Raw genomic sequence first — 15,508 nt, forward strand, 5'->3', positions numbered from 1 at the left:
CAGACAAGCAGACCCTCAGTTGGTGGATTGTAAATGCTATCTCCTCTTCTTATAAGTACTCTGGTCTCCCTGTGCCTTTCAAGGTCAGAGCTCACTCGACCCAGAGTGTGGCAGACTTTAAAACCCTGTACTATGTCTCTTTCTGAGACATTTGCAACGCTGCCAGCTGGTTCACCCCGCTGGCATTCGTCACGTCTTACATTTTTTTTTAGCTTAGTGCCACTTCTGGCCCCTCTGTCCTTCGGTCTAGCATCCACACTAGGCAGAGACTGGTCAGTCTAGTGGTATTGTACACTCGTTCCCAAAGCATTGTTGATGCAGCTTGAGTTCCCAAAAGAGGAATGTATATAGGCTATAGGGTATAGGGTAACCCTAGCTCCCCCAGAGGGAACGAGATGCTGTGTCTCAGTGGCACACTCCCTGCATCCCTACGTGCGCTTCCTACACTTTCAAACCTAGCGCCATCTCCACGGCATGTGATTTTATAGCTTTCTGGTCATCCTCATCTGGGTGGCACCAAATGTCCATTCATTACAGTTTTATGTAAATTTGGTGGGATTAAATAGAGCTGTCTTCCAGGAAGACTGTCCCCAAATGTATGCAGCTCAGGCACTCCATGTGTCAGTGGTCCTGCACCCCTAATCTGAAGGTGACATACAAAGTGCCACCAATACACAGAGAAGTTGCTATCAGATGGCATGACATTGCATTTGGTAAATGCAAACATTCTCAAAGGAGGAGTTATATGACAATATCTTGAAATGCATCAGGTCTCCATGATGAGAGGTCAAAGTATTTCATGTTTCCTAACATTGCCAATTCTACTGAAAAACTTTAAAGACTAACTTGAGATATACATATTTTCAAATGAGATCCTACCTGATCTGTACATGTTTATTATGTCATCTATATTAAGCAAATTTATGAATTCCACAATTTAAAAGAACACAATCTCCAAACCAATGGATTAGTGGAACATGTGAATAGGACACTCAAAATTATGATTGGTAGGTTTTTGTATACCCAATCTTGCACCCAGTGTTTCCAGGAATGTCTTTAGATTCACCCCAAATTACTCACATAATAGTAAAGGTCCTTTAAAATCAGACAGTAGTTTGAAGAAGGTAATAAGGTGTTGCAAACACATACAGGAAAAAACATGCAGATTACAACCTTCATTTCCTTAAACAATGTATAAAAACCCCTGAAGCTCTAATGATGAGAGAAAGTGATTAGATGGGACTGGATTGTTTAAAAAACATTGAATTTCACTCTAATCTTGCTTGGAGGCCATCTCATATTGTCCCAGTGTTCATACAGTAGGTTACCGTATTGCAAGTTGTGACAGTTTTTCATTCTCCTCCTACATGGGCATACAGATATCAATGTACACTACATTTTGACTCTTCCCAGTGTAATGTGCAGCCAGCAAAACTGCTTACCTACGTTCAAAAGAAAAATTGAACTGCTAGAAAGTAGTCACATAGTCTCATAGTCTTCTGTTTAGATCTCCATTCTGTTCCTCCATTAATACTCATTTTCCAGCTTGAAGATCCTCTGCTTCTCATTTACAAGCTTATGGATCAGCTGGGTGTGGCTTATTTTTATTCAACCCTAGTTTGACCAAGAACTATTGTCAGATTTCCTTTATGGATCATGTTCTACAGCACCACAGGCATATGACACTGCATATTTAGATTAAATAACATTCACAACAATAGAGGTTAGGTTAGGTAACATGTAGCATAGGCAATGGCATATGTAACATTAGAGGGTGACCTAAAGTTCTCAGGATGGGCAGAGTTCATGACAATCCTGGCAGAGTGTGCGACTAGTTTGATAGTGGTATGTTAGCTGGCCTTCCACTTAGGTCATGAGTAGGTACATGAGGCAGTCTTGAACAGTCGTGAGACAGTCCTTGTGCACATTAATGCCCATTATGTCTTTTCTGTTTGAATAACTAGGTCAAATATGCCTATATTTTCTCAGCAGTTATTATTAGCTTTATTATTGCTGCAGTGAACTTTGCAGATCTGCAGTTAGCTGGTGACCCCAGAGGTACCAGACACAATCTCCTGACCATCTTAACACCATGTAAAAAAGAGCTGAGACAGTACCTATGGCTAAAAGTTGGTCACAGGTCAGATAGATTGCCAGCCTCTACCGGGTGGTTTGTTTATGTAGCACAAGGAATTGTTATATGGCATGAATCCACATCTTCAGAGAGGAGTTTTGAGGAACAAAAAGGGTAATCACTGTATTTGTTTGTTTTCTCTTTTCATCTGTCTGACAGTGAGCTCGTGTTGTGTATCTGAGCATGTAAGAGCACAGCAGGGCAAAGAAGAGCTGCTTATAGTTTAGAGTGACCTGGAAAGCTCCTGGTTCATTTGTGTGTTTTTTGTGTAATAATAATAATAATAATAATAATAATAATAATAATAATAATAATAATAATAATTAGTGGTTATATTTAATACGCACAGTATATAATGTGTTTTATATTACACCTTTCACAGTGTTAATCATAGTAAAATGTTCTCTGACTCACTTTTGACTGTCAACATCATGCTCTTGCTAATATCTGAGCCCACACCATTGCTGGCCTGGCACAAATAGTAGCCCCGATCCTCCTCCAAAACATGTCTGATCAGCAGAGAACCATTGGGCATGATCTGGATGCGACCAGTCAGAGGAACTGGATGGTATTGCTGTGGGTTTCCAATACCTGGAAAATTACAAAATGGCAAATGTTATGGTCATAAAGAGGTATAATTTTAGAATTGGCTAAAGTATCCAAGAAACAAAAGGTATAAACTAACCACTAATCAAATTTTAAATATTGATTAAAATAATAAGACTTACAAATAAGTTTATTTAAGTGTATTGGTATTTTTTAGTTATGCTATCACAGTCAGCTAGCCCTGTAAACATGTTGCGAATATTTTAGTAACACAGTTAAACTGTCTTTGAGTTGTTGAGTAAATAAGGATAATTCTGCTGCATTTGAGGTAAAATTGCATCTTGTGTTTCCCTTCCAACAACGTTTATAGTGTACATAAAAGATACAAAATCATTTTGCAAAATATTCTATGAGAAATGAAGCTATTACCACACTTAACTACTGACAAGGCACCTTGAATGCAGCATACATCTATAGTTACAATGAATGTTTTGATTTCAGTGTAATGCAAGTCAATACCTTTGGCATGTTTCCACATGACTTTAGGAGGGGGGTAACCATCTACAGAGCAGTTCAGAACCCCAGACTTCCCATAGATCCCATCCTGATTATTAGGCTGAACTCGGAAACGAGGAGGGACTGAAAGACCCAAAACAGAATTTATCTGAAGATGAAAATCTAATATAAGCAAAACATTACCTTATGCTCACATTTTACATACAATAGTGGAGATTTCCCAAGTACATCTTTTCAATCAGTGCTGCTGAGATTGAATATCCAAAACATTCTTTTTCAGACATGCCTGTTAATGTCTTTTCTCTTTTATTAACCAGGTAAAATATGGCTATATTTTCTCACCAGTTACTATTAGCTGTCTTTCAGAGCTGACAGTAGCTGCGTCATTGCTGGCGATGCAAGTGTAGTTGCCGTTGTGCTTCAGGGAAACTTTAGAGATCTGCAGTGAGCTCATGAACTCCTTGGTTTCAATGGTGACACCAGAGGTGCCAGACACAATCTCCTGACCATCTTTGCGCCATGTAATACGGATGGGCATGTCCCCAGACGAAACTACACAAGCTATGTACATCAGTTTACCAATTGATGTAGGGGGGAAGTCAAAAGGCTGAATGAGAGGGGGAACTAAGAAATTGATAGAGAAATAGAGAACAGAAAAAACAGAGGACAAGAAAAAGACAAGGTGATTTAGTATTCAGCAAAGAAGGTTTATATGTATACATCTATATATCTGCAATGAAACACAAACCCTAACAACACTCGACTAACCCCCCCAACCCAACTCAGATACACATGCACTACCTCCTTCTCCCTCCAGACCATAATAGCTGCTCTAATTAGAGCCCAATTGGCATGGGGAATAATGGTGTTGCCATGGAAACCAAGGAAGGGGGGTCCAACTGAAGACATCTGGGGGATTTAATCTAGGGCTCGTTAAAATTCAGTTAATTAAATCAGAGACATGACGAGACAAGCAGCACACTATACTATCTTCACACTGGAGTCAGTGTTCCCTTGTACTGACACACTAAGACACACAAACATGAATAAACAGACACATACACAAGGTGGACCATGCAGTTCTAATGCTAAAATCTTTGTTAATAATTCTATATTCAAAAAGTATTTAATGTAGTAAACCCCATCAGATATTTGTGATTTGCAGACCCTAGTGACACGATCTCAGGTATATTCTTCATACTTGCAGAATACAGTTTGGACTGCTAACCTTTGACAGTGACATAGACGGTCTGGCTGATAGAGAGCTGGGGTTGGATGAGTACACTGCACAGGTACGCTCCCTCATCCATTCCTTTCTGCACATCACTTAGCTTGAGTGTACCATTCTCATATACCACCTGCCGATGGTTGTCTGGCAACAGCATGCCATCTTTGTACCACTTGATGGAGTAGTATGGGTAGCCTATCACACGGCAATTGATGAAGGTGTTGCGCCCAGCCACGGCTGTAATATTGCGCATGGCCCTGATACTTGGGGCCCCTAAGAGAGAAAGAGGAAAATAACCAAAAACCAAATAGAAGTAAAGAATAATGAGATGTAGTGATGAAAATAGGGGCATTAAGGTAAATACAGGAAGAAAGTTGAGAAGCCAGGATAATATAGAGAAAACAATAAGATGAAAGAATAACCAGAAAGAGTGAAGAAGAACAAATGAGGTACAAAAAAAAAAAAAAAAAATGACAATAAGAAAAAGATAAAAAGTCCAGAAACAAGATAAATAATAAGAAGTAGATAGGGTTAGATTACTCTGTCAGACCAAAATTAATATTTGTGCATCTCTTTGTTTGACAACAAATAAATTTTTATGTACTATTTTATCTTTGCTGTGACAAATTGTACAAGCAAATAAAATTTGATGTAGGATGTAGATCGTTATACATCACATGTGTAATCATTTGTCAGTACAAATTCATTTAGCATCCCAAATGGACATGTTAAGGATTCTGGTGAGAACAGAGGCTTCCAGAAGGGTTCATCACTGATCACACCTGCTAACCAGGTAACATGTAAAAGCCAATCAATGCATTTTTTCACGGGGAAGGGTATGCGGAAACACTATCTTCTGAAAAACTCTGTTCTCATGATGCATTAGAATGGAAATGAAGAGACAGAAATGATGGACAAAGTATGGCACTGAGAAGGAAAAGGAGGAAAATTAAAGTCACAGTAAAAGTGATAGTTGGAAGCACAGGGGGAATAGCAGTTTGTCTCAAAATGGTGGCTATGCATATGGAGATTTGCATATGAATGTTTTGTGTATACAAAGTTTCTTGTCTTCTCTGCCCTTCTTTCTTGCTGTTTTTTTGCCTTTCTGTCTCACTGCTCAGTGTTTTGAGCTTTGTCATAGCTCTGACAGTCAACCCCTGATGTATTATTCAACAAAAACTGTCGTACAGTATCCCTTCTCTCTCTCTCTCTCTCTTTCTCTCTCTCTCTCTCTCTCTGCAATGCACCCTCCTCTTATCCTTTTGTTTTTCTCTTCAAAAAATAAGAATTCATGAGCTCTCTTCAAGGTTCATTCAATAATAAAGGTCTATGCAGTCTAAAATGCTTTTGAAATGAGTATATCGAAAGCTTTGGGTTTGTTTTTGAGCGTACACAACTGCATTTAGTTGAAAATTCATATTTTACCGCCCCACAGTGGTGCCTGAGATGAGACTGGATGCCTGTAAAAATTTACAATAAGGGAATGTCTTTAGATCTTATTGTCAATCAAATGCTCCTACAAGGAAAATATTTGACAGTTTGATCCACATTGGATGGATAAGACATTTTGTATTTCAGCAACTAAGAGACAAAAGGGTTTGTTTAGGTGTAAATAAATTTATTAACTCTCTCTCTCTCTCTCTCTCTCTCTGTGTGTGTGTGTGTGTGTGTGTGTGTGTGTGTGTGTGTGTGTGTGTGTGTGTGTGTGTGTGTGTGTGTGTGTGTGTGTGTGTGTGTGCTAGTGACACTGATTCAAGTACCAAATGTAATTTTCACTCAAGAAGAGAGATAACATCTCTTTAGAATAGACAGATATGTCATAACCAATTACACAGAAAAAAGAAAACTAGAAAGAGGTAAAGAGTAAAGATCTCTTCTATTAGGATAAGTTTTGAACTTCCCTCTCTTCTCCTCTTCACTGATGTGGCACAACTACTATCCTTGACTGTCCAGAGAGCCTTTACCTTTATGCTGGCTCTTTTATGTTTCTGATGATAGATGCACAAAATCATATATGCGAGAATGTTTGAGAATTAAGGCTCAGAAAGAACGTTTTCAATAGAAAGACAATTGTGATATGTATGATATGTTTGTGCATAGGAGTGCATACGAGTGCCATCAAGAGTTAAAAAAAAAAAAAGTAAAGGACTGTACATATAAGACACAGAGTGTGTTGAAATCAGGTATGGTTTACTGCTCGAGGACCAAGACACACACCTTCCACAAACATTTACCCCCTCCCACAGCATCCAAGTAGGCAATGTATTAATCAAACTGAAGATTTTGGGACAGTTAAATGAGGAGTGGGTGGAAGGTTGAGCAATGGGAAAAGAAGGTTATGGGTTTTAAGCCACCCTCTAACAGCTGAGATTGAAAAGTAGACAGGCACCTCTTACGTTTATGCGCGCTTGGTACTCGGCGCTACCGGCCGAGTTGCGTGCAGCGCAGCGGTACACGCCCCCATCGCGGATCTGTGGGTTGCTGACGTTCACATGCGATACAGTGGATCCGTCCGAGAGCGTGTACTGGCTGGCCTGGTGCGCCGAGTCCCGAGCGATTGGCTCGTCATCCAGCGTCCAAGTGATGGTGGGAGGAGGGGCACCTTTGGCTGCACACATTAGGGAGAAGGGTTCTCGTGGTGCCACCACACGTTCACTAAAGGATGAGACAATCCTCGGTGTGCCATCTGCAGTTTAGAGGGAAGAAAGCAAACAAAGTATGTTAAGAGAACCAAAACAAAGTGGAGGTGGTTAAATAATAAGAAATGGACCCACTTAAAGACATTTAAATTTTTACGGCATTTGGTAGACGCCCTACTCCAAATCAACTTACATCTCATGCTTACAACTGAGCAGCTATGGGGTTAAGGGCCCAGAAGTGGCCACTCCCTGTGGCTGGGATTTGAACTCACAACCTTCTAATCCAAAGGCCAATGCCTTAACCAATGTTTAATTTAAACTTTTAAACATCTGGTAATTATTCAAGCACCTTAAGCCTCCTACATATAAAAATAATTGCCCCAAATTTCTTTATCCTCCAGGCTTCATAGCAAACTCACCTTCCAGCAATATAATGGAGAAATCCTGTGCAGTTTGACCCTTGCGAGTAGCAAAGCACTGGTATGCGCCTGAGTGTCTTTTTTGGGCAGCAGTGATGAACAGTGTCTCGTTGTTGGTGCCCTGAATGGAGAAGTGCTGGTCAGGAAGTACAGGCTCTGTGTTCCGAAACCAAGACACTGTAAAATGAGGGGAACCTTGAACAGCACATGACAGGATCACTGTACTGCTGATACCTGTCTTCAAGTTTTTAGGGGAGACAGTGACCCTTAGTGGCTCTGGGGAGAGAGGAGAGTAGGGAAGAGAGAAATGAAGATAAAGATAATTGTACAAAGAGGTTTATCCTAAATAGAAAATTAGCCCTAAATTTAATCCAGTGGTTTAGAACTTCTTGGTTAATTGAAAAAAGAAACTTGAAACAAATAAATTAAATAGGACTCATTCATTTAACATCTGAATAGACAATTGTAGACAATTATATGGGATATATTGGATTACTGTAATCTTATTTTTTATATTAAACCACAAATTTTAGTTTAGATAATACGTATCAAATAATCTATAAGATATCTATGTTTTAGATATCAAAATAAGCCATCATGATTCCTGTCCTTAAGGACATAAGATTGCTGTATTATGTCTAAATATTAAATATTTTCCCGTTATAAACCTGCTAGTAGTGGTGGTAAAAGTAATATAAAAACATTTTCAGTTCACACAAGCATTTCCCGTCTCACAAAATACAGGTTCCACCATAAAAAACCCCAGAAATGAATAGACAGATTAAGGAGGACAGAACCATGTGAGAAGAGAGGAAAAAGAAGAAGAAAATGTCAGTGAGCAATAAGGCAGCTGGTGTTATGTGCTAGGGGCTTAGTGTGCGACTGTGCAAGTGTTTGTGGCATCCTCATTGCTCGCCTTGTCATTGTGTGTGTGTGCACACTAGTTTGATCTGCCCACTGGCTAAATGTCCAAAAGTCCACCATACAGTTTTCTTCTCCCTCCTGTCCCCAACCCCTCCAACTGCCCCAACACACACACACACACACACACACACACACACACACACACACACACACACACCATAATTTCTTTCTTATGAACGGTACAAGGCTGTCATAGACCATCCAGCCTGCCAGTACCATTTTGTTTACATTTCTCTCTGTCTCACTTGCTCCATCTTTCTTTTTTCCTTTATTTTCTTTCTGGTTAATGGTAAGCCTAAAAGTCTTTTTTTATTTATTTATCTTTTTTTTTTAATTTATTTTTTTTTAGATCCACTATTGTTTTCAGATGCATTTGATTTTATTTGACTCCCTCTACTCAGGTTTGTATACCTGTCTTCTTCTTTCTCTATCCACCCACTTTTCACTTTTCTCTATCAATTTTCCTTATTATTTTCCTTTTTATTACTTCTTTTTTCATTTTGGATTAGAGAGTCCACCACATCTCTCACCAGCTAACGTTAACTTGAATTGGTTATATAATAGGGATGGGATTACATTTAAATGCAAGTCATAAACCCAGAAACCCTGACCAGACAATTGATCAGAACAAAAACTAATAAAATAAAAAAAGAACTGGGCTAGTGTGTCAAAACATCCCAGTACATACAATAAAACCATTAATATTTAACTACAAATTGTTGAACACACTAATTTTAAAAAACAAAACAAATAAAAAAACTAAGAGAAATATCCATACATTCTGCATTTACAAATACAATTTAATGAAAGAGCTTTTAATAGGAATTAGCTACATCGAAATTCTTAATCTTATTAACATATGATAATCTGGACATCTGACTCTTATAACCACATATATGAGCCTTCCCCAAATTGTTACCATAAAATTTGAAGCACATTGTATAGAATGCTTTGCTTGCATACTGTAGAATACAGAGGTCTAATCATGTTTCAGCATTACATAAAGCCCACAATGGGGGATTCAATTCAGTTTACTACTTCAATTCATTTCAATTCAATTCAATTTATTGTTATTGTCATTATACATATACAGGATGTGTGCAATTTAACAAAATGTTGTTTAGCTAACCACAATTACACATTTAATGTGAAAAATCCCCACATTTACATTCTAAAATCTAGTGAAAAGACCAGAAGAGTGGAGGTTATTATGTTACAAACCCGTGGCCAAATGATGTATATAGATATTTACGAGGTCACCAGCAGCATATTCTAAGCAGTCATGTTAAAATCTGTTAAATGTCTTGTGTAATTGGTCCTTACCATGAATAAACTTTTGATTGATGCCCCTATACAGTGTGGGCTGGTTTAAATGCCCATAATGTTGTATATGTAACATTCCCAATATTCATCCTCTCACCTATCACATTGAGGTATCCTGTGACTTCCTTGGACCCAAAGCTATTGGTGACTTCACAGATGTAGTTTCCTGAATCCTCCATGCGTAGATCACTGATGGTAAGGCCTGTGAGACGTCTGGTCCAGCGTGCGTCAGCCGGAAGTGGCCTGCCATCCTTCAGCCAACGGATAGTGGGATTGGGGAAGCCTGAGGCAATGCATGGCAGTTCCACGCTGCGACCCACCTGCACTTCACCTGATTGGAAGCTGTCCATCACTGAGGGTGTAGACTCGGTTGGATCTAAAATAAAGACAAGAGCTATTGTAAGTGACATATGTTCATAATCATTTGTTTCCACTGATCATTAGAGCTGAAAAAATCATTAATTAGATGATGTTTGAGCAGCTTAAGAGGTCAAAGCAAGATAGACATACCATGTATGCTCAATCACAAAATTGTGCAAAGCTTCTCTTGATTAACAACATTTATGTGAACTAGCTCAAAAACTATTTTTTATATATATGTTTAAACAAACATTTAACAGAATTGTGAAAAAGAACCATAACATTTTTGTACAGATTTTATTATGAATACAAAATCAGTATCTTTATCAGTATATGTGTCAAAAGTTTGGAAACACCATGTCTTTTATCATCTTTGAGAGACAATTTTTTATTGTTTATATATAACAAACTAGGTGAATTTAAGGTATGAAGATTTCCTTTGACCAAACAAATATACAAATGTACTGATGTTGTTAGCATGAATAACAGCTTTGCACATTCTTGGACAGTTTTTTCCAATCATTCAGCTGAAATATACTACCATCCCATGAGTAAAATTTACCAAAAGTGTTCTTTGCTAGTTGGATATTTGCTTCTGAACTTGAAATCCAGTTCATCCCAAAGCAGTTCAGTAGGATTCATGTGCAGTGATTGGGCAGGACATTCCATGATTGATAACACTCCAGCAGACTGTTTGCGCTATAAGTAACACTAACAGAGCTTGGACATATGCTTTAGCTCACTGTCTTGTTTTATGGTGAAGTTGGTTCAAATTAGCTGCAGTCCAGACTGAATTGCATGGTGTTGAAGTGTGGAATAGTAGCCATGTTGGTTTAGTATTACTTTTACCCAAAATAACTCTCCAACCATACCTGCTCCAAAACAACCCACACACTATTAAGCTTTCACCACTATCTTTTTATGGACATAAAGCAGATTGCCTTGCCTTTTTGCCTTTAACCCAGTTTCTTGCATAAAAGACAAAGGAACATGCATGTGAATCAAAGATGATAAAACATTAGGTGGTTTCAAACTATTGACAGGAACTTGCACTATGTATTGTTTGAAATTGTAAAATATAATAATCCAAACAATATATTTTCAAAATAAATATTACTTGAAAATGTTTGCATATAGGTGAAGAAAGCAACATATTAAATAACAGCCAAATGACGTAAAAAACAAACAAACAAACCAAAAAAACAAGAAAAAAAACAAAAGAAAATATGCAGTCAAAGTTTCCAGAAAAACTGTGACAAATTCTACAAAGAACTCAGATTATTTATAGATGTTAATGTGGAAATAATATTTTTTTTTAATTCATACTTTGCAAATGATTAAGACTAGTATATTATTGGAATTGGTCTTTAGAATATGTATAGGGGATGCCTTTTCCACTATGAACAAAACATTATTTATTGTAAATACAATCTATTATAGATAGATTCTAAAATGCTATGAAAGACATTTAGGATTATAGTGCTAGTGAGTAGAAACATCCTTAAACAAGTTCTTTGCATGCATTAATTTGAGTATACAAACTATAAATCTAGCATACACACCCAATACAGAGAGACGAGCACCATTGCTCTGTCGGGTCTCTCCACTGTATTTGTGTTTGGTAATGCATCGGTATGTAGAAAGCGCATCCTCTTTCTGAACATCTGATATATACAGGGCCCCATATGATGTCAAGAAGAATCTGTTACCTGGGGGGAGAGAGAGAGAGAGACAGAGAGACAGAGAGACAGAGAAAGATCAATGCACCCATGCGAATATATATAAAGAAGCATACACAGATACAAACTAATATACTGAAAATAAGTATGCAGAGATTCTGAGAGACAAAGACAGATGTGTGGTAAATTTTGGGTGTTATTGTGGATGTATGTTACTGTTATATTAATTATACATCAGGGATCTGTAACTTGACTGTAACAGTATATTGATTGTATTTAACACTACCACATTCATCCTGTGTGTTTGCATGTTGTCTATAACAATGTATACAATACAAATAACACATTTTCATTTATTAGTCTATATAAGTCACAGTAGATCTTAAACATACTGATATAAAATGAAACAGTGCAGTAGGACACAAACAACAATTATTAATTCATCTTGGTTTGCTTTAGATCACCTGCTAATTTAGGCTTTAAGTTTCAAGTTTATTGCCGTTTGCACAACTACGTTGCAGTACATGTACATTGGAATTCTTGTGTGTTTCTCAGAGTCAGCTTCAGCCAAAAAAGGTTTACAAAATATTTTAATGAAATACATGAGACTAGCCAGAAGGGCTGGTTGGAGCATTAAAAAAATTGCTGGTCTCCTGTGATTTAAACACATAGCAGTCTAGAGTTCACAGAAAATAGTGTTGAACCAATTTCACTGAGTGAGCAACAGGTCTGTGTGTGTCAATGCTTTGTTTATAATAGAGGTCAATGAAACATGGCCAGATTGGTTTAAGCTGACAGCAATGACATAGTAACCGTCACGCTAGGATCAAGAGTCGGAAACCAAAATACAGACAGGACATTTATTAGCCTTGGGTAACAGACAGAAGATAGGTAGAAGCATGCACTGGAAAACTGGTATACTCCGAAAAGCGGGTAGTACAGGGATGATCGCCAGAATGAACTGTAGATATGACGGTGAGTGAGAACGGGGCCTTAAAATGGAAGGGTGTAGATTGGAAACAGGTAACGGTGATTATTATGAAGGCGAGGTGCTGCGAGTGTGCTGAGTGCAGAGGGGAGGCATGGCTGGTGGTTTCCTGACATTACCCCCTCCTCCAGGGGTGGCTCTCGACGCCCTAACTCAGCGCATAGGGTGCCTGTGGCCCCGAGGTGCGGGGCGTTCAGGGTGGTTGGTGAGAAATTTTATTAGGAGTGCTGGGTCCAGCACGTCCTGTCTGGCGACCCATGAATGTTCCTCTGGTCCGTACCCCCCCAGTCCATGAGGTGTTTCAGGGTGCCACCCCTACGTCGTGAATTCAGAACTTCCTGGATGGAGTACACCGATGGCTGGTCCAGCATCTCTGGCAGAGAAGGATCTACCGTGACTCCAGGATGCTCTGAAGTAAGGGGTGTGAAATTCAGGAGAGATACATGGAAGGTTGGATGGATGCGTTACCGAGGAGGCAGGTCGAGCTGATAGGCCACATCATTGACCCGCCTGATGATCCAGAATGGCGAAATGGGGACTGAGTTTTTTTGAACGGGGTAGCCGAAGGTGCAGATCTCGGGTGGACAGCCAGACCTGATCCTCCGGTTGGTAAGGGGGGCCTCCAACCTCCGAACATCTGCAAACCTCTGGGTGGTTCTGAGGGCACGTCGGAACTGTGTGTGGGCTGATTCCCACACGCACGCTTTCCTGGAACCAGTAGTCCACAGCTGGAACGTTAGAGGGCTCGTCCGCCCAGGGAAACAAAGGTGGCTGTAAGCCCAGCACGCACTGGAACGGGGTTAGGTGGGTGGCATCCTGGCGCAAGGAGTTTTGCACGTACTCTACCCAGGGGAGAAAATGGTTCCAGCTCATTTGGTCCTGGTGGCAGTACGACCGGAGGTGGCGTCCGAGCTTCTGTATCTTGTCTGTCCGTTGGTCTGAGGGTGATATCTCAATGACAGACTGACTGTGATACCCAGGAGCCGGAAGAACGCCTTCCACACATGGGATGTGAACTGGGGTCCCCGGGCGGATACATGATGGAACAACGCCTCGGCAGTCTCTAGAGCTGTGGGCAGGCCACAGAGGGGAACCAGCTTGCAGGCCTTAGAGAAGCGGTCTAGAGCCACAAGGACGCAGGTGTTACCGTCCAAGCGAGGCAGATAAGTTATGAAGTCAATCCCCAGATGTGACCATGGCCGCTGCTAGATAGGCAGGGGGACCAGCTTCCCGGCTGGTAAATGTCCTGGGGTCTTCGAGATGGCACAGACAGAGCAGCCTTGGACAAATCGGGAGACTTCCCTGCTCATCCCGGGCCACCAGTAGCATGCCTTGGCCAGGCGGAGAGTTTGTCTCCTCCCTGGGTGGCCGGAACCTGGGGCTTCATAGATCGACCTGAGCAGGGATCGATGGCATGGCTCGGAAATGATCATCCTTCCTTCCTGGCACCCCGTGGTGGTTGGCTCTCCCTGCGCCCTGGCTCATATCTCTTCCTCTCACTCCCAGATGATGGGGCACGGGATCAGCTTGGGAGGGACAATGGGTTCGGGGTCTGTGGGTTCGTCGGGGCCATAAATCCAAGACAGGGCGTCTGCCTTGCTGTTCTTGCCGCCCGGAGGAACCGGTGGAACTCACACTTTTCGAGATTGAGGTAGAGGTGATAGTCGTTCCAGGAGGGAGCAGATACGGGTGTGGAGTGATTTAGGTGTTCAGGTTTTTATAGTCAATGCAGGGCAGGAGTCCCCCTTCCATCTTCTCCACAAAGTAAAATCTAGAGGCGGCGGGGGAAGAGGATAAAGTGAGTGAGTGAGTGAGAACGGGGGGCCTTATAAGGAAGGGTGTAGATTGGAGGCAGGTGAAGGTGATCAGAATAAGGGCGAGTGTGCTGAGTGCAGAGAGGAGGCATGGCTGGTGGTTTCCTGACAGTAACCCATACAGTCTACAACTGTAGTGATCAGACAATCTTTTTGAAATGGCAAAAACAGACTCACTAAAATGAAGTCCAGTTTAAAAACCGTCCAGTTTTGATGAATCTTTGTCATTGATAATTTCTAATTCCCATTTGTGGTCTTCTGCTGTTGTAGCCCATTCATCACAAGGTTCAATGTTTTTGACATTTACACCCACATAACTGTCACTCACTCAATATTACTTCTGTGTAAACTCTAGAGAATCTTTTGTGTGAAAATCCCAGGAGATGACCAGTTTCTGAAATACTCAAGACAGCCCATCTGGATGATGATGCGCACACACACACAGACACATTTATGAACATATATATATACACACACACACACACACACACACACACACACACACACACACACACACACACACACACACACAGAGCAATTTACAGTAGTGTAGTGAATTTACAATGCAACATTTATATATATATATATATATATATATATATATATATATATATATATATATATATATATATATATATATATATATATATAGCAAATCATAAATTTACTTTAATGCCTTCTGACTTCTAACAAATGACCCTTTAACCAACAGGCTTTTGTAGCGCAACCCCCCCCCCCCCCCCCAGAAAAAGAATCATTAAATAAAACCACGTTTTTTTCCTGCTTTGTCTCCAGGAAAATGGCGCTCTACCTGTGCCATGTTAATCTGTATTCTAGGTAATTTAGGACACGCCTCTGTCTTTGTAGTGTTGTGATATGTCATATTCACATAGCAGCAGTGCTCTGCATTCACATAGCAGAGAGAACGTGCTCGAGAA

At 40.1% G+C, this 15,508-nt stretch overlaps 1 protein-coding gene across 3 annotated transcripts in view; it reads right to left on the reverse strand.

The window, feature by feature from the left end:
• The window catches only part of dscaml1 (Down syndrome cell adhesion molecule like 1), a 120,249-nt gene that overhangs the window by 41,401 nt on the left and 63,340 nt on the right, over positions 1-15,508 (reverse strand). For 2 of the 3 annotated variants that reach the window (XM_083548831.1, XM_083548830.1), the window contains exons 4-11: positions 11,652-11,798; positions 9,827-10,105; positions 7,483-7,758; positions 6,814-7,110; positions 4,425-4,697; positions 3,539-3,820; positions 3,200-3,319; positions 2,549-2,725 (exon numbers count right to left, since the gene is read on the reverse strand). In XM_083548831.1, coding sequence (XP_083404957.1) covers positions 2,549-2,725; positions 3,200-3,319; positions 3,539-3,820; positions 4,425-4,697; positions 6,814-7,110; positions 7,483-7,758; positions 9,827-10,105; positions 11,652-11,798 — 1,851 coding nt within the window. The remainder of the gene's footprint in view (positions 1-2,548; positions 2,726-3,199; positions 3,320-3,538; positions 3,821-4,424; positions 4,698-6,813; positions 7,111-7,482; positions 7,759-9,826; positions 10,106-11,651; positions 11,799-15,508) is intronic. The other variant, XR_014534728.1, reaches the window with a different exon arrangement.

The sequence above is a fragment of the Silurus aristotelis genome (genome assembly GCF_946808225.1).
Source record: "Silurus aristotelis genome assembly, chromosome: 8".
NCBI classification, from domain to species: Eukaryota; Metazoa; Chordata; class Actinopteri; order Siluriformes; family Siluridae; genus Silurus; species Silurus aristotelis.